At 38.4% G+C, this 20,223-nt stretch overlaps 1 protein-coding gene across 5 annotated transcripts in view; it reads right to left on the minus strand.

Moving 5' to 3' along the window:
- The window catches only part of CUTC (cutC copper transporter), a 58,029-nt gene that overhangs the window by 31,074 nt on the left and 6,732 nt on the right, over positions 1 to 20,223 (minus strand). For all 5 annotated transcript variants that reach the window (XM_053692533.1, XM_053692534.1, XM_053692536.1 and 2 more), the window contains exons 4-5: positions 7,387 to 7,596; positions 2,100 to 2,135 (exon numbers count right to left, since the gene is read on the minus strand). In XM_053692533.1, the coding sequence (XP_053548508.1) occupies positions 2,100 to 2,135; positions 7,387 to 7,596 (246 nt within the window). The remainder of the gene's footprint in view (positions 1 to 2,099; positions 2,136 to 7,386; positions 7,597 to 20,223) is intronic.

The following is a 20,223-nucleotide window of genomic DNA, read 5'->3' on the forward strand; positions in this document are numbered from 1 at the left end:
AGTGATCGCGTTTACCCCTAAATTCTGGCAATTTAGATAGTACTTCAGTCATAACATTAGCCATGTCTTGCAAAGTGATTTGTATGGGCCGCCCTGATGTACTTGGCGCCACAATATCACGCACCTCCTGAGCGGGAGACGAAGGTACTGACACGTGAGGAGAGTTAGTCGGCATAACTTCCCCCTCGTTGTCTGGTGAAATTTTCTTTACATGTACAGATTGGCTTTTATTTAAAGTAGCATCAATGCAATTAGTACACAAATTTCTATTGGGCTCCACATTGGCCTTTAAACATATTGCACAAAGAGATTCATCTGTGTCAGACATGTTTAAACAAACTAGCAATGAGACTAGCAAGCTTGGAAAATACTTTTCAAATAACTTTACAAGCAATATAAAAAACGTTACTGTGCCTTTAAGAAGCACAAAAAACTGTCACAGTTGAAATAACAATGAACCAAATTAGTTATAGCAACCAAATTTTCACAGTAAATGCATTAAGTTAGCAAAGGATTGCACCCACTAGCAAATGGATGATTAACCCCTTAGTACCCAAAAACGGATAACAATTTAAAATAAACTTTTTTATCACAGTCAAAACACAGTCTCACAGGTCTGCTGTGAGTGATTACCTCCCTCAAAACTAGTTTTGGAGACCCCTGGGCTCTGTAGAGACATCCTGGATCATGGAGGAAGAAATAGGAAGACTGTGACTGAATTTTTACTGCGCAATAAAGCGCTAAAATAGGCCCCTCCCACTCATATTACAACAGTGGGGAAGCTCAGTAAACTGATTTTATTCATACACAAACGACAGCCATGTGGTAAAAATCATGCCCATAAAGTTTTATCACCAAGTACCTCAGGAAAAAACGATTAACATGCCAGTAAACGTTTTAAAAATAAAATTATGAAATGTTATTAATAAGCCTGCTGCTAGTCGCTTTCACTGCAGTGGGGGCTCAAATATAACTTAAATGTATACAGTATTTTCTTAGTGAAGTTCCATTCCCCAGAAATACCTCAGTGTAAACATACATACATATCAGCCTGATACCAGTCGCTACTACTGCATTTAAGGCTGCACTTACATTACATCGGTATTAGCAGTAATTTCTCAGTCAATTCCATTCCTTAGAAAATAATATACTGCAACATACCTCCTTGCAGGTGAACCCTGCCTGCTGTCCCCTGTTCTGAAGTTACCTCACTCCTCAGAATGGCCGAGAACAGCAAATGGATCTTAGTTACGACCGCTAAGATCATACACAAACTCAGGTAGATTCTTCTTCTAATGCTGCCTGAGAAAAAACAACACACTCCGGTGCTGTTTAAAATAACAAACTTTTGATTGAAGAAATAAAAACTAAGTTTAACAACCACAGTCCTCTCACACGTCCTATCTATTAGTTAGGTGCAAGAGAATGACTCAGATGGATTTTTAAAGAGATATTTGCATATAGATCTTGAGATATATAGACATATATATATATATACATATACATATCTCGCTATAAATAGATATATCAGTCCAAAAATCATCACATATATAGATAAATATTTATTTATAAATAAATAGAACATATTCCTTTACAAAAACATTTTTGCAACATTAAAAAAAATCGCATTTTCTTGTACACTTTTTAAGGAGAATACGTAAAGGGCTTTGCGTAACATATTAGGGTTTTGTGTGTTTTTTTTTTCTATTTTTCTTCTCCTTTGACTTCTATGGGGAATACGTGAAAGCATACGTGATGTGGCTGTTTGTGGTGTTTTCGCAACTGATGTGATGTGTGACTTGTAATCTTGCCCAATGTAATTTAAAGACGCCAAATTAAAACAAAATGATTGTTTTTAACTTTGGCTTCAATGAAACCAGATTATTTAAAGAGATAACCCAATCATATTTATTTAGCTTTGGGTTCACATGATTTTAAAACATATTTGTGTTTTATATTTATTGATAGTATTGAAATACATTGTTTTTTCCCCCTAAAATTACTGCACATATCATTGTATCTCATTCTTGTATGCCAACCGCAAATATACATAGATGCTGTACATATCTCAAGGTTTGTCCTCACATGATAAAACTTACCTCTATGGAAAGTGACTGGAAGGGGTCGGGATACTGCTACATAAAGTAAAAAAAAAGAAAAAAGAATCTATTGATAACAAGTCTATGGCTAAACACAAAACATATACAGTTTTAATAAATATGTTCTCCAACAAACACAACTTTTGTCAGATCAGTTTTGTGTGTCCAATTTAAAGGGACGTTAAACAGTCAGTTTCATTATTGCATTAAATAAAGCAATAGGCAGTTGCTTATACTTAATAGAAAGCATAACAATATGTATTATTCATCTATTTAAATAGATTTTACCTTTTGTTTATTTTTACACTAAATTTGTGCAGTGTCTTTTACATCCTGTCAGAGTTCCTACAAGGAGGAGGAGAGTAGGCCTCTGCGAAAGTTTTATCTTAGCATGATGACAAAAACCCTCTAGGCTATTGAATAGACTAGATCAGTGATTTGCAACCTTTTTTTTGCCGTGGCACACTTTTTTACATTAAAAAATCCTGCGGCACACCACCATCCCAAAATTTTACAAAATCACACATTGTAGCCTAATACAGGATATATATACAGTATATATACACACACTGTACTGTGCTGTCCTGCCATGCCTACTACAAACTATACATGACATATTGACATTCATTCACAAACAATCATAATGATTTTCTGTGAATGAATGTCAATGTCATGGTTGTAAATGAAGCCTTATGAGCCTGTCACATACTTCCCAATATTTCAAAATTTTAAGAGAGACACCCCCGCACTGTTGTCAGTCTGCCGCGGCACACCTGAGGATCTCTCACGGCACACTAGTGTGCCACGGCACACTGGTTGAAGAACACTGGACTAGATAACAGGGTCAGATTTGCTCATACCCAGAGGCCCAAAGGAGCACTGTTTAATATCCGTTTAAAAGGATATCAGTGTGACACACAATCTTTCAGGCATCGCTTCCTGTCACATAGATTTTAAATGAACCACCCCCAAACACCTTATTATATATACACACATAATCTATACAATGTTCAATTTGCTCTTCGAATATCCCATTTCAGAAACAAATTCCCATATAGCATAACATATATATATATATATATATATATATATATACACACACACACACACACACACACACACACATATATATATAAATATATATACACTCACCAGCCACTTTATTAGGTACACCTCGGTAGTACCGGGTTGGATTCCCTTTTGCCTTCAGAACTGCCCTAATTCTTTGTGACATAGATTCAACAAGGTGTTGCAAACAGTCCTCAGAGATTTTGATCCATATTGACATGATAGCATAACTCAGTTGCTGCAGATTTTTCTGCTACATATCCATGATGCAAATATCCCGTTCCACCATATCCCAAAGGTGCTCTATTTGATTGAGATCTGGTGACTGTGGAGGCCATTGGAGTACAGTGAACTCATTGTCATGTTCAAAACAGATTGAGATGATTTGAGCTTTGTGACATGGTGCATTATCCTGCTGGAAGTAGCCATCAGAAGATGGATACACTGTAGTCATAAAGGGATAGACATGGTCAGCAACAATACTCAGGTAGGCCGTGGTGTTTAAACTATGCTCAATTGGTACTAAGGGGCCCAAAGTGTGCCAAGAAAATATCCCCCACACTATTACACCACCATTACCAACCTGAACTGTTGATACAAGGCAGGATGGATCCATGCTTTTATGTTGTTTATACCAAATTCTGACCCTACCATCTGAATTTCGCAGCTGAAATCGAGACTCATCAGACCAGGTAAAGTTTTTCCAATCTTCTATTGTCCAATTTTGGTGAGCCTGTGCAAATTGTAGCCTCAGTTTCCTGTTCTTAGCTGACAGGAGTGGCACCCGGTGTGGTCTTCTGCAGCTGTAGCCCATCTGCTTCAAGGATAGATGGTATTCTGCATACCTTGGTTGACACAGAGTGGTTATATCATTTACTGTTGACTTTCTATCATCTCGAATCAGTCTGCCCATTCTCCTCTGACCTCTAACATCAACAAGGCATTGTCGTCAACACAACTGCCGCTCACTGGATGTTTTCTCTTTTTCGGACCATTCTCTTCAAACCCTATAGATGGTTGTGCGTGAAAATCCCAGTAGATCAGCAGTTTTTTAAATACTCAGACCAGCCCATCTGGCACCAAGAACAATGCCATGTTCAAAGTCACTTAAATCCCCTTTCTATCCCATTCTGATGCTGGGTTTGAACTTCAGCAAGTCGTCTTCACCACGTCTAGGTGCCTAAATGCATTTAGTTGCTGCCATGTGATTGGCCGATTAGCAATTTGTGTTACCAAGCAATTGAACAGGCGTATCTCATAAAGTGACCGGTGAGTGTGTGTATGTATATATATATATATATATATATATATATACACACACACACATTCTTATGTCTCCATACTGTACCTTCCACTGCATTCCTTCACCCCCTTCCCTTTCTTTCTCATCTTTTGAAGTTTATGCTACCCGCCTCTTCTCCCCTGTAGATTTCTGTGTACCCTCCTGGCCCAGCATCACAATTTCAAGACCACTTTAAAAGCCTGGCTCCCAAACTTCCTTTCTTGTAATGCCCCTTCTCTCATCTTAGGGGCATGAACATATCCACTGACAATTCTAACATGTCTGCTGCCTCTAACTTCTATCTCTTACCACATATTTTGGTCTGTTCCAGTGGACAACATCTCCAACCCACTGAGAAAGCAACTTAATTGACCTGGTCTTTACCAATCTCTGTGCCAGTTCTAACTTCTCCAACTACCATTTTCCTTTCTCTGAACCACAATCTACCAATGTTCTCTCTTACTCTACCTGCAGCATCCTCTCAAGCCCCCCAAAAAACTGCTTCCTTAATTTAAATGACTTAGATCTCACAGACTCAACTGAAACCTCTACTCTCCAACATTTTATCCCTATCTTGCCCAGACTTTGCAGCCTTACAGTATAATTTGGCACTAAAATCAACACTTGACAAAGCTCTTGTTCGCCGTGCATCATGCACTCGACGACAACTGTGGCGACAACAGAACAGACCCACTATCTTCAGCAATGTTCACAGACTGCTGAACATCAGTGGAAGTAATCACGCACCTGTGCTGATTACCTGCATTATAAATTCATACTCAGGTCATACAACTCTGCCCTCAGCCTGGCCCAACAAATCTATTTTCCTCCCTCGTGTCATCTCATGCATCCCACCCCAGAAGACTGTTCTCAGCCTTTAATTCCCTTCTACGTCCGTCTGCACCTCCGCCCACTAACAAGCTCACTGCTCAGATTATTGCTGATCACTTCAAAAATAAAATTGACACAATTAAAAAAATCAGACATCTCTCCCTCACATTCCTCAAACGTAGCCCTCCTACTCACCCCTTCTACTAACAAAACTCTCTAAAGTAACAAATGATCTGCCATCGGCTAAAGCAAAGGGACACTACTCCTTACTAATTCTTATGGATCTATATGCTGCTTTTGACACAGCTGACCATCCTCTCCTCATACAAATCCTCCATTCATCTGGCATCCGAGACACAGCCCTCTCCTGGTTTGTTTCATATCCCTCAATCGGCTCATTTACAGTTTCCTTTAACAACATATCCTCTGAACCTTTGCCTCTCTCAGTTAAAGTACCACAAGGTTCTGTCTTGTGTCCCTTGCTTTTACTCTCTGTACATCCTCCCTTGGAAAACATATATCCTCCTTTGGCTTCTAGTACCATATATGCTGGTGACACTCAAATCTTTCTTTCCACTCCTGATATCTCTCCCTCTTTACTCAAATTTTATACAGGGATTTAAAAAAAAAACAAAAAACTTATGAGCCAGAATTTTAGGCGCTATGGCTCTCAAGATTTTTTAAATGCTAATGTAAACAATGCCATCAATCCCGAACACACACACATATCTATTCATTAAATTATATAGGAGACTACATAGCTTCAGGGCCGTCTTTAACACAGGGCAAAAGGGGCAGCTGCCCAGGGCCCAGTCTCTGTTGAGGGGCCCAAGAGTCCTAAAAAAAAAAATTTAAAAAATGTTTTTTTATGGTTCATACCAGACTGCTGATGTGACATGGGGAACACACACATTCAGTCATAATACTGTCACAATCAAAAATTACTCTGCTTATATATATTTTTTTTAAAACTGTGCCAGACCGTGCCGGTGTCATGTGACATGCCAAGCTATTGCCATGTGCTGTTTTAGATGTGCACTGTGCAGCACTGAATGCAAAGCCCTAACTCGGTATCCATCCATTCCCACTGCATCAGAAAAGGTCCTACTGGGGTTACCACTGTTACCAGGTAACTGCTCTGGTGGTGGGGATTGTTTCTGGGTAGGGCTGACTGTAGGTGCATGCAGCAGAAAGCTGGAGCGGCAGGCACATGAGGATTTGAGCATCTGTGCAGCTGCATACACTGCTCTCTTCAGTCTTGAGGCTGTATGACTCATCTCTCACTGTATCCATGCAGCCATGGACAGACAGCATCCAGTCTGCTGGTCCTCTTAGCCCTGCTCTTTCTGTTGTGGCCCTAAGATCAACTAACTGAAGTTTGTTAGGGGAACAGTGCTTTGTAGAAAGGTGTCAGTGGGAAGAATAAGTGAGTGCACACACGCCCCCCCCCATGCAGCATTGTCTAGTGCAGGGTGAGAGGGAACTTGTTCCTAGCAAAGAAGTGACATGTGCTGCTGTGGCTGATGTATAGTGTCATGCTGATACTTCACACATTAATGTAAGGTTTAGCTTTATAGTTTTTGTTTTCTCTCTGTCTCAGATTTTACAGCTTCCCATAGTAGTTCTGCTGTTTCAGTCAGTAAACTTATATTTGTCTGCACCTCCATGCTTCCTCCTCAGTCTTTAACTTGCTTTGCTCCTGTTGGCTGCCCTAAATCTCTTTAACCAGCTAAACTCACACCAGAATCACATTCAAAAGAATATTAAATGAATCCACAGTGGAGGAATTTATATATTTATTTACTTATTAATACTGCTTAGGTCCAGTTTCACATATTGCAATTTATTTCATTTTTTTTTTTAAATGATTAGCCTAGCAGTGATGATCCACTGCTGGGCTAAAATTTTTGAAAACAATTATAAAATAAATTGATTTAGTTGTTTTTTGGGATGTTGAGGTGGAGAGCGAAATTGCATGCGGTGGGGGGGGGGGTCAAGAATTTTTTTTGCCCAGTCAATATTAAAGACGGCCCTGCATAGCTTTAACAATTTTTATCACCTCTGATATTCACAAACAGTTTGGTACAAACAACAATAAAATCTCACCAAGTAGATCCATGCATAGTTCAGCATCAATCCGACCATCCTCCGTCAGGGCCCCAAACACTAATCCATCTGCCCCATGTAACTTAGCAAGTCGTATATCGGCCTTCATTACTTCCACCTCACGGTCTGAGTACAGGAAATCCCCACCCCGTGGCCGGATCATCACAAATATAGGAATCTGGACATATTGTTTTACTACCTGCAGAAGACCTAATAAAGGAGAATAAATAAGAAGTGCTGTATATTATTTATTATGTTTGGAATGGACAAGAATTAGCTACGTCTACAAGATTTATAAGCCCCATCAGTTCACTAGTGGTTTAGTCTATGTTCTTCAGAAATTATATATAGTAAGTATGCGTCCTGTAACTCAGATTTAAGTCTTTTCTGCTTACTGAGCTCATGTTTATCTTGTTCATAAACTATTATGGAAGTTCCTTTGCAGGGAGGCACAATCTATTTACCTACAGACAATTAAAGGGAAAGGAAAGTTACAGTTAAATGTACATGATTCTGATAAAGCTCATCATTTTAAGACACTTAATTCACTTCTATTATTAAATCTACTTTGTTCTCATGGTATCATTTGTTGAAAAGAATATGTACACATCCTAAGCAGCAGCAGCAATGAACTACTAGGAGCTAGTTGGTTGATAGTTACACTCATATGCCTCTTGTCATTGACTCAACAGATGTGTTCAGCTAGTTCCCAGTAGTGCATTGCTGCTCTGCAGCTGACCTTTGCAGGGGTTAAATAATGGTATATGCAAACAATAATGCAATAATAAAATGCTCTAACATATTAGATTATTTTCATTTTGCACTTTTATAAGGTGTTGTATAAACTGCAGGCATGCAGTTTTATATAGTGATAACTAGCAACTCCAAATATATCTAAAAACATATAGGTATGTGTCAAACCAAAGAGCGTCTAAACCCAAGCATGTCTGAGAAGATGGCTCAGATACAAGACAACTTCAGATCATTTAAACAACTTTCTCAAAATAAAGTATACACATTTATAACATACTCATATGTGATACTAAGAAACAGTTCTGAGAGAACCTACATAATGTGCTGGGAAAAGGTAAGAAGAACACAAAAGCTAAAGAGAGAAAGGCTTAATCTGAGCCTTGGAGTAAAGCCCCAATAGGCAATCAGTGAGAAAAATAATGTGTGGACACGGGTAATGAGGTCTTGAAAGTTGAGCCAGTAGGGCAGAGTAAGGAAATAGGTCTGCAGATACCCAGCAGAAAAAGTGCAAATAGCCAGAAATGGCCAGCAGGTTATGCAGGCAGCTGTGATCAGCAGGAAAATAGGCAGCCGTGATCAGCAGGAAAGCAGGCAGCCGTGATCAGCAGGAAAGCAGGCAGCCGTGATCAGCAGGAAAGCAGGCAGCAGTGATCAGCGGTACGAGTGCCCATCATCCCTCTTTGGTTAAATCACTACCACGTAGCCAGATGCTCAGGGTGAGACGTATTGTTGACGATCATGATAAATCAATGACATGGTTATATGAAATGGGTGACAAATTTTTACAAAGGGGTTATCCCAAAGAACTTATTTCTGATACTATTACATCTGTATCTATTATAGAAAGGGACTCTTTGTTAAAAGTTAGACCACCAAAGATTAACAAAAAAAGGTTAACTTTTGTTTCCCAATTCTGTAGACAAAGTCATCAGATAACCAGAATTACACGTAAACATTGGGATATTCTTCGGAGTTGCAACTCTAATATTGAGGAGTTTGGCCAATATCCAATGCCAGCATACAAGCGCAGCAAGAGCTTGCAGGATGAACTTATTAAGGCTGACATCGGACCTGGTAAGACTCCCCAACAGGGCTACATAACCAAGAAAAACTTGGGATGTTTTCCATGTTTGGGGTGCGTTAACTGTAGCTCCATAATTAAAAGCCCATATTTTGTACATCCCCACACTGGTCAAAAATTTAAGTACAAGGACTACTATACTTGTAACAGCAGCTATGTTGTTTATTTGATTAAGTGTCCCTGTGGGCGGGCCTATGTGGGCGAGTCCACTAGACGGGTTGGGGACCGCATTACGGAGCATATAAGCAATATAAGATGTAAAGTCATTACAGCTCCTGTGGCCAATCATTTTTATTAGCAGGGCACCAAATCAGTCAACTTCGTTTCCAGGTTATTGATCATATTAAGATGCCCAGACAGGGTGGCAACGGGGACCTGTTGCTTAAACAATGTGAGACATTTGGATCTCAAATTAGATACCCTGGAACCGAAGGGGTTAAATAGGGAAATCAATTGGTTAGTTTTCTACTGACTTAGTCCTCTGTTATTTTTTTTCTTTTGGATATAACCTGCTTTATACACTAATGTTGGTGTAATGAGTATTTTGGTTTTGATAATGAGATTTATTTTAATTTGCAACAAAAGTATAATTGTTTTATTGTCATCTATGAACTACCCTCTAGCATTGTTACTTATTCAACATTGTCACTCATCTAGCATTGTTAGTTTGTGTATCTGTTTCGTTTTCTTTTTTTGGAACTTTTTCATTAATTTTGTGCAAAAACAGGTGTTATTGAACATCTCCATATCCTTGGGGCTTCGTATCTGTTTTTATACAGCATCATTCCACACATGTCCTGAAGAGGGCGATATTTGTTAAGATGCTTAACTTCAATGTTTAGATTGTAAGGGTTAAATACCTAGTCTAGCAGCCTATTTAAACAGGTGTGTTATGTGTGCTTTTTATCACATGATTAAGGGGTATTGGCCCCAAAACGTCATGTTTTTCTATGTCTGATCTGTGTCATAATAAAGACTGAACTTTTTATCTTGTGAGGAGTACCTTCATCTTTATAATCAGCAGGAAAGCAGGCAGCCGTGATCAGCAGGAAAGTGGGCAGCAGTGATCAGCAGGAAAGCAGGCAGCAGTGATCAGGAGGAAAACAGGCAACAGTGATCAGCAGGAAAGCAGGCAGCAGAGATCAGCAGGAAAGCAGGCAGCATTGATCAGCAGGAAAGCAGGCAGCATTGATCAGCAGGAAAGCAGGCAGCATTGGTCAGCAGGAAAGCAGGCAGCAGTGGTCAGCAGGAAAGCAGGCAGCAGTGATCAGCAGGAAAGCAGGCAGCAGTGATCAGCAGGAAAGCAGGCAGCAGTGATCAGCAGGAAAGCAGGCAGCAGTGATCAGCAGGAAAGCAGACAGTAACCACCAGCACGATACCTAGGTGCTGGCTAGCAGAATACAATTGTGGCTTGTAGGAGGCACAAACAGTAGTGACCAGAAGACACATGAGCAGTAGAGACCAACAGGTAATCAGAAAACAGTAGTCAATAGAATGCAGAGGTAAAGGCCAGCAGGAACACAAGTATGAGTTGCCAACAGGATGCACAGTCAGTTATGAACAGCTTAATACACAGTTAGTAATGAATAACATGAATAGATAGGCAGAAATGATCAGCAGGAAAGGTAAGGGTCATAAGAACCAAGCTTCAGCTAGAAGTTCAAACTGTCCTTAAAGAGTGTTGGCAAGCGACAGATGTTGATTATTGCTAAGTTAAGCATTCTTTAAAGGGACATAATACTCATATGCTAAATCACTTGAAACTGATGCAGTATAACTGTAAAAAGCTGACAGGAAAATATCACCTGAGCATCTCTATGTAAAAAAGGAAGATATTTTACCTCACAATTTCCTCAGCTCACCAGAGTAAGTTCTGTGTAAAAAGTTACACTCAGCTGCTCCCAGCTGCAGGTAAAAAAATAAAAAAAATGAAGAAATGAACAGCAGCCAATCAGCATCAGCAGTGCTGAGGTCATGAACTCTTACTGTGATCTCATGAGATTTGATTTAACTCTCATGAGATTTCATAGTAAGCTTCCTTTACCTGATTGGTGAAATAATATGAGAGTGCACGAAGCTCATCCTTTCAGTTGTCCCGGGACAGACATACTGATATGCTGCTTAGAAGTCCTTTACAATGGGAGGTGGCTACTGAGGAACTTTTGAGGTAAAATATCTTTCTTTTTTACATAGAGATGTTCAGGTGATATTTTCTAGTCAGCTTTTTACAGCTATGCTGCATCACTTTCAAGTGTTTAAACATTTGGGTATTATGTCCCTTTAAACATATGTCTATACTTATAAATCCATTTTTCTGTATGTATGTGTATGTATGTCAATGTAAAATCCCTGCCTCAGGTTTTTTTTTTCTTTCTAACACCTGAGATCTCGTATCTTTGAGCCCTTATAACTTTTGTGTGCAATATTTTTTTTAAATAATTTGTATTAAACAGTGTTAATAATATGAGTGTAACTGTACTTTGTAATGTATTTTTGAAGTGTTTTGTGAAGCTTTTATATTGCGCTAAGCTGTAAAATACTGCTCTTCAAGCGCGGAAAGGATTGTTGCATAAAAGGCAAATGCTCGTGCGCAATTGCGATTTTTCAAAACTTGTAATAGCTGCGCAATGGAAATTGATTGCGAAAAGACCATAACACGCGCGAAAAAGTCATAACGTCCCGGGACAGACATACTGATATGCTGCTTAGAAGTCCTTTACAATGGGAGGTGGCTACTGAGGAACTTTTGAGGTAAAATATCTTTCTTTTTTACATAGAGATGTTCAGGTGATATTTTCTAGTCAGCTTTTTACAGCTATGCTGCATCACTTTCAAGTGTTTAAACATTTGGGTATTATGGCCCTTTAAGGGACAGGAAATCCAAAAATTTGCTTTCATGATTTGGATAGAACATACAATTTTAAACAACTTTCCAATTTACTTCTGTTATCAAATTTGTTTCATTATCTTGTTATCCTTTGCTGAAGGAACAGTATTACAATACTGGCAGTTAGCTGAATACACTAGTTAGCCAATCACAAGAGACAAATGTGGGTCGACACCAATCAGCAGCTAGTTCCCACTGGTATAGTATAAGTGCATATTCTTTTTCAACAAGTGATACCAAGAGAACAAAGCACATTTGAAAATTGAAGTTAATTTATAAATGTCTTAAAAAAGTAACTTGAGCTGCCAAAGGCTGCTCATTTTATCAAGATATTTATTGTTACAATTTTCTCTATCTTTTAATGGTGGTATCCCGTCAAACTCAGCTTTGTGTAATTTGTTTTATATCTACTTAAAAAACAGAAGCCATATAGGAATTTTTATATTGCAAAATCCCTTACACAGAAGCTATAATATATGGAAACATAAAAATTCAAAATGTGTTTGTGTCTAATCTCCTGTTTTGGATGCATATATATTGCACGGCCGATTAATCTCAGTCTTCGCATTGCTTCCTTGATGATATCTGAATTTTTTTTAATTGGTGACACAGATTCACAGATTTCCTATCTTTGGAATGTCTCACAAGAGTATGTTTGTCTCAAAAGAAAATGTAACACTTTAATAGATCTGTGTTCTGAAGCTTTGATCCAATAATACTAAATACCTTCTAATTCTTCCCCAATTGGCTGTAATTCAACATCTGTTGAAAACTCCTTTGTAACTAAGAATCATCTAGTTGACCAGTTATGAATGGTATTAAAGCTAGAAGAGACTTTTTTAACCAAATACAGAAAACTACAAACGCTACCAACCAAACCAGGACCACTTTTACTTGTGTCTTTATAAATGGATAAGTCACTGGGTGGGCTTTACCTCTCCAATCAAACTGGCTCCCCACAAAAGTATTCAAACCGGAATTTTCTGGAAAATCCTTAAAAGGACATGAAACCCAAAATGTTCTTTCAAGATTCAGATAGACCAATTCAATTTGCACATTTGATTTCACATCTATTAATAAAATGTGCTTTATTCACTTGGTATCTTTTGTTGAAAAGCATATCTAGACAGACTCATTAGCTGGGAGCTAGCTGCTGATTGGTTGCTGCATATATATGTCTATTTAGGGTGTGAAGATTTGGTTATGCAAAGCTAAAGATAAAAAACAAACAAAAAAACTTTACAACAGTGGAGGAACATTACACTTACCTAAAAAGCACTATTTGTTAAATTATAATGTAATAACTGCACAAAACATAAGTGGTTATATTACCTACGGGGCAAATGCTACATCAAATAAATAGATATTCTAGTTTATTTAAAGGGACATTAAACACTAAATAAATGCTAGACGGAATGATGCATTCAAAGAAAAGATTAGTCTAAGAATAACATGTAGATGTATTTTTAAAGTTTCATTAGCTGTTTAAATATTGACAAAATAACTGTAAAGTTTTAATGTCTATAAAACTATGGGAGCTGCCGGACTTCCGGTGGTCGGCCCTAGAAGATGGCTGTGAGCTTCTGATGCTCAGAAGAAATATTCGTCTAACAAATACTATATTGCCATCAGTCTATGCCATCTGCATCTCCCTTGACAGAGAAGCTGTCCGGGAACCTCAAGCAGATCGAAACAAACCAATCTTTTCTCCCCCGGAAGCCATTTGACTGAAAAAGAACCCACAAGGGACTTTGCCTGTATTGCCCGCAACTTTAGGGCAATGGAATCAGAGCGTAATATGGCTGTGCAGATACTTGCAGTTTTCCTGCCCTCATTAGTTCGCCTACTTATGAGTTATGGAAGACTGCAGGAGGAGGTACAAGCCACGGTGAGGCCTTATCTTATAAACAGTGAGCCGGCAAATATGCGAACCTCCTCTCCAGCATGCAATCTGAATAACTCACTCTGCTCTCACCCTCACGGATCTATCATCACGGACGACTCACCCGCTCCTATCTTAGATCCAGTCTATCACCTACCGGTATATCAAGACAGAGAAGTTCTGTCCCCACTGTGCTCATTTGCCGCAATGGCGTGCGGCCCTGAAAGAACTACCGGGAACTTCACTCCATTGGAGAATCCTACTCCTACGTGGTATGTAAGAAAACATGGCATTGGGACACTGCTAGTGTCTGCCCCGCTACGAAAATTCGCCTCTAAGCATACTACGCAGCTGGCCTCTGCGATTGAAGAATGCCCCACTGATACTCTGCTGCATGTAATTCCTATCTCAAAGATGCCTTTTTCAAGCACATTGTTTGGGATGGCCAAATGTACCGGCGAGATATGCCTGTTAACATCCAGCATCCATGAATGTAGCGCAGATGAGCGTACCCTTCAAGAGTCACAGCTAAGATGGCCGTCAAATTTATACTATGGACTGCTTGCTTTCGCCAAGGAGGGAGTGGGGTAGCGCCTTTAGATCCTGCTCTGGTTGACTCTTGTGGCTTTTGAGTTAGAACGATCTGAACTTTGAATAATACCCGCAACTGGAACTGCATCTATGATGCGCAATGTCAACTGAAATTTTGTGAGGCTTCTTTTTTGTGATCACAACTGTGCTTGCGAGGACTAACATATCTGCAATGAACCTTAAATGCACTGCCCTGTGAAACAAGGTGGATTCGTATTATAGTAACTGATCGAAAGCCAGCCTGCAAATCCACTGCAGTATAGTCACTGCTTTATATTGGTTCTTATTTTTGGCCCTGTTGGCCACATGTGTCGTTTTAGTCTGTTTTATCTTTTATAGTATCTATAGAACGTGGGCATATTTTGTAACACACACCAACTACAATTGCTCTCAGTACCTGGTCAAATTCCCCCCCTAAATCAATTCTCAATAACTAGTGTATAAGCAGACAGCCAACGTTTATTCTCTTATAGCCCTGAGTACCTAGAATATACTATTAGTCGTAGGAATATAATAGTGGAATTGTCTGATATCTTCCATTCTAATTTTGAATGGTTGCCTCTCTTCCTGTTCTTTTTTTTTTTATATATATATAATATTTTTTATTTTCAAAATTTCAAACAAAAACAAAATCATAAACACAAAAGAATACAAGATCAACTTAAGTACAATTTTGTTTGTCTCTGCTTGTGATAACAACAGTATGATAAATAGCGGCTAAGTTAGTAGATCTTATAAAGGCAGTCCTGGAGGTATAAATCAATACATATGTGCTAATGTATTAGGTTAAAGGGACAGTTCACCCAAAAAATGTCTCCCCTTTAAATTATTCCCAATGATCCTTTTAACCTGCTAGAGTGTATTAAATTGGTTACAAGTAGCTCCTTTACTCCTATTTCAGCATTTGAAATAGCTGATTTAGCCTGTGGTATCGCCACCTACACTTAACAAATTAATACTGGAGTATAGGCTATTGAATAGCCTAAGTATACACAGCCAGCAGAAGAGATTACACTCTCAGTGGGATGCAGGATAGTTAAGTAATAAAATGATCATTTTCCATTGTTCTCTCTATGTATTGAGCTTTGGTGTTCCAGCCAAATAAAAGATAAGGAAACAAGTCTGTTTACACAAACTTAGAACATAATGAGATCTGATATCACCTTTAAGTTCAACCCATTGTAATAGGCTGTGGTTTCAAAGCACAAAATCAGCTACTTCATATACACAAATAAGCATGAAAATGGAATTTCTCAAATATTTTATACTCTGCAGTTGGTATAACAAGTCATTTAATATACATTAATGGAAAAACAATTTTACAGTGTACTGTCCCTTTAACTATCTCTCATTTGAGTACATAATGTTCAAATTATAGTTGTAACCTAACTTCCCATTCACAGACCGCATGAGAAAAATTTCTTAGTAAAGCCATATTTTTAACAACACGTAATCTTCAACTGAAGTTTCCCAGTGTGAGTCAAGAGTACATTCACATGACAAATACATATAGATATAATATCTAGATAACTCTGTCAAGTAACTTATGAACATAAACAAGGACCGTGATTACTCAAATTTACCATTTCAACTCTTTTTGGTTTCCTCAGAAATATTCTACCATTCCAGATTATGCATTGATATGTGGAACCTAGTACTGTTTTAAAATCAAGAATCCCTACGTAGATTATTACTTATTCCCTAATGCTATACTAATATGAATCCCAGAGGAACAACATGTCTTCGTATAGATCTATCCTACCCCCTCGAAGGAAGTAAAATCTTTCAAGGATAAGGTCAGAGTCCACTAGACCCTTCCAGGAATGTTGGATGTCTTCCAATGCCTAGGGATAATTTGTTTAGCCACATTAATCATTATTAGGGACAGCTGCCTCCTAATCCTACATGAAATTTGTGGTGTTTTAGATAGGAAAATTACCTCCGGGCTGGGAGTTATTTGTGTGTGTAAGGCTGTGTTAATTTCCGCATAAATTTTCCTCTAAAAAACATTTATTGGATCACATTCCTATCAGATATGGCTCATATTGCCTATTTGACCCCCGCACCTCCAGCAAATGTTAGAGCATTTTTTAAATATATAGTTAATTTTTGCGGGTGTTAAGTACCACCTCATAAATATTTCAATATTTGTTTTTTTAGCTCTCGAGGAGTGAGCTGATTTTGATAAATTTCGAAATCTGTTGTACCATTCTTTAGGCGGTGTATTTACACCCAATTCCCTATCCCAGCTTTTTGTGTATGTTGGAAGATTGGGAAATCTGTTATCTAAGACTATTTTGTACAAAGTGGAGATTGACTTCTGGAATTTCCTGCCATATACACAAGCCTGTTCAAATTGTGTTGGGGAACGTGTGAAATCCGATTTGCATCTATGTGAATAAATAAAGTGTCTGGTTTGATGGTATCTAAACCATGAGGAAAAAAATTGGATTTCCCGATCGTTTAGTTGTAGTTTTGTTTTTACCTTGCCTTTCGCTATAATTGTAAAGATGGGAATTTGGGAGGCGAACGTACGTTCAGTATGAATGTATTCTTCAAGGCCTGGTGGGAATTCTTGGTTTAATAATAATTTTGTGAGTGGGGAATGTTTTGTGGATATTCTTTTATATGTTTTTAGTATGTGTTGCCAGTCTTTCCAGGTCTCATTTGTAATTGAGAGTTGAGAGATAGCCGTGTGTTTAATGGCTGAGAGATCCCAGCAACAACTGCCCAAGTTTTCTACATCTGCCAGGAAATTTTCTATCTGCACCCAACCTTTGGAATTTGTTACATTGAATCTGCACCATTCTGTGATTCTCTGCAGTGATATTGCTAATTTATATGAATTGAGGTGGGGTACCCCCAAACCTCCCCTGTCTAGCGCCTTGTATATTGTAACTTTGTTGATACGTGGTGGTCTTCGCCCCCACACATTGTCATTCATAATCTTTTGCATAACATCTATGTCTTTTGATGTATTTTGTATGGGGACTTTTTGTAACAAATACAGAGCTTTGGGTAATAAAACCATTTTAGCCGCCTGAATGCGTCCTAGCCAAGAAATATTCTTTAGTGACCAAGAGGAAGTCAAGGAGTGAAACTCGTTGATCAATTCCCCATAATTGAGTTTACGTGTATGTTGTAATTCAGATGTTAGGTATATACCCAAATATTTTAAACATTTTGGTTGGATTTTCAGAGGGCATTGGGATCCAATGGATTCTAGAGTTCGCGAAGGGACATTGACCGGTAAAAATTCTGACTTTAACATATTTACTAGAAAATTGGAGACTTCCCAGAATACGGAGAACTCTTGCATGACGTTTATTATGAAGTTTAAAGGATCCGATAAAGTTAATAACAGATCATCCGTAAATATTGCTAACTTGTGAGACCTATCTCCTATGTTAATGCCCTGTATATTGGGATTTGCCCTAATCTTGATAGCTAGCGGTTCTAGGGATAGGATAAATAGTAGTGGGGATAGTGGGCATCCCTGTCTAGATCCGTTTCTAATTTCGAACATGTCTGAGAGAGAGCCATTTACTCTTACCTGAGCTGTCGGATTAGTATATAAAGCCAAGATTCTCTGTATGAAAGGGATAGGGAAGTCAAACCGTCGTAATGTCATGTCTAAGTATGTCCAGTCTAGTCTGTCAAATGCCTTTTCTGCATCTGTTGAAAGGAATATGGTAGGGGATTCTGCTTTCGAAACATGTTCGATTAGGTTAAGAATTTTAACAGTATTATCCTTGGCCTCCCTGTTTGGCACGAAGCCAGCCTGATCCTTATGTATTAGTTGAGGTAGTAGTTTATTTATACGAGAGGCTAGGATTTTGGCATATACTTTTAAATCAATGTTAAGTAGGGATATCGGGCGAAAGTTGGCCGGTTTATCTGGGATCTTCCCTGGTTTTTCCAAGACCGTAATATGGGCTTGGAGCATGGAGTCTGGGAAAGGAGAGGTGTCTGATATGGAATTAAAAAGATTAGTTAAATGAGGTGCGAGATGCTTTGCAAATGTTTTATAATAAAGGCCTGAAAAGCCATCTGGTCCAGGCGCTTTATTAAGTTTTAAAAGCTTTATAGCATCTAATCATCTAATACCTCTTTAGTAGATATGGGCTGGTCTAGAGCCTCCTTTTGTTCAGGTTTCACCTGTGGCAAGTCTACTTGATTCAAGTATTGGTGGCATTTTTGAGAGTGTGAATTGGCGTCTCTATTGGGAAACAAATTATATAGTTTGTGGTAGAATGTCTTAAATTCAGACGCTATAGTTAGCGTGTCCTCTGTGTTCTTGCCTGCTGCGTTTTTAATTGAGTGAATATATGTGGACCGTTGTTGTTTTTTAAGGGCTCTAGCCAACCAGCGACCTGATTTATTGCCTTCCCGGTAAAAAGTCTGATTGAAAGACAATAAATGTTGTTGGGTAACAATTTGCAGTGCCTTGTTAAATTGGTTTCTTTTGATATTCAAATTTTCAAGTGTTTGGGTATCACCTGGAGATTTCTTGTGTAGGAGATCTAGTTCTGAGATTTCTTTAGCTAGTTTTGTGTGCTCATCCCTTTTCTTGCCTCTCTTCCTGTTCTGACACTAAATATATGCCCTAGTCTCATATACTACTACTACTATCACGACCGGGGGATGGGCCCCTTCCCCCTATGGATAGTTAATTTATTAATAGCTTCTAGCTCAGATTCCCTGGCTAGGGCCACTCACAAAACTTATATTGCAATTGGCTCACTGCAAGAATGTAACTATTATAGGAGGCAATCACAAAATATAATACAGACCTCCCCCCACCCTAGGATATAGAAATTGTACAATTATATTTTGATGTCCAAGAACCTAAATGGATTAGTTTACTTTTCAGACGGGGTTAACTATTTCAACAACGGCGTTCGTTATACAAGTTTGTTTACTACTTCATCTTTTTTTTTGTCTGTCTTCTAGTACCTTACAACGGCATTCGTTATACAAGTTTGTTTACTACTTCATCTTTTTTTTTTGTCTGTCTTCTAGTACCTTACAGGATTAATGCCACACTGTTTATTACTGTGTTGACATTGATATGGACTGTATGATAAGCTAAACAGCTGAATGGGGTACACCCCTATTACATGCCACTCTGATTTTTACTATCTTAGTATAGTGCTCAGGCAGCAATACATCCCAATACAATGTTAACCCTAAAGCTTGCAGCTATCCTGATTTAGTTTATGGATAGGACTGATTATTACATGTTTGTTTGTTTTTATTTTGTGTTTGTATTTTAGGTGTAGTTTAATATTAAAACCCCAATATTGTGGTACTAACACATATTTCTTAGAACACTCAGCAATCTATTGAAAACTTAAAGCCATGATTTTAACTGTGTTCTGTACTTCTACATGTATGCCAACGTATGCTATCCTAATTCAATGTAATGTCATCTCTGCCTTTTCACTCACCCTGCGAGGTGGGCTGATGATACAACTTGTACTACTGTACCCTTTATTGGTTATAAATAAAATATTTAAAAAAAAAAAAAAAACTATGGGAGCTGCCATGTTGTAACTTAGGTTACCTTCTCTGCTGTGGCCAATTAGGGACAGTTATAAATAGGTCACTAGAGTGTGCAGCCAATGACTGTATGGAATACTA

Source organism: Bombina bombina, chromosome 9 (genome assembly GCF_027579735.1).
Source record: "Bombina bombina isolate aBomBom1 chromosome 9, aBomBom1.pri, whole genome shotgun sequence".
NCBI lineage: Eukaryota > Metazoa > Chordata > Amphibia > Anura > Bombinatoridae > Bombina > Bombina bombina.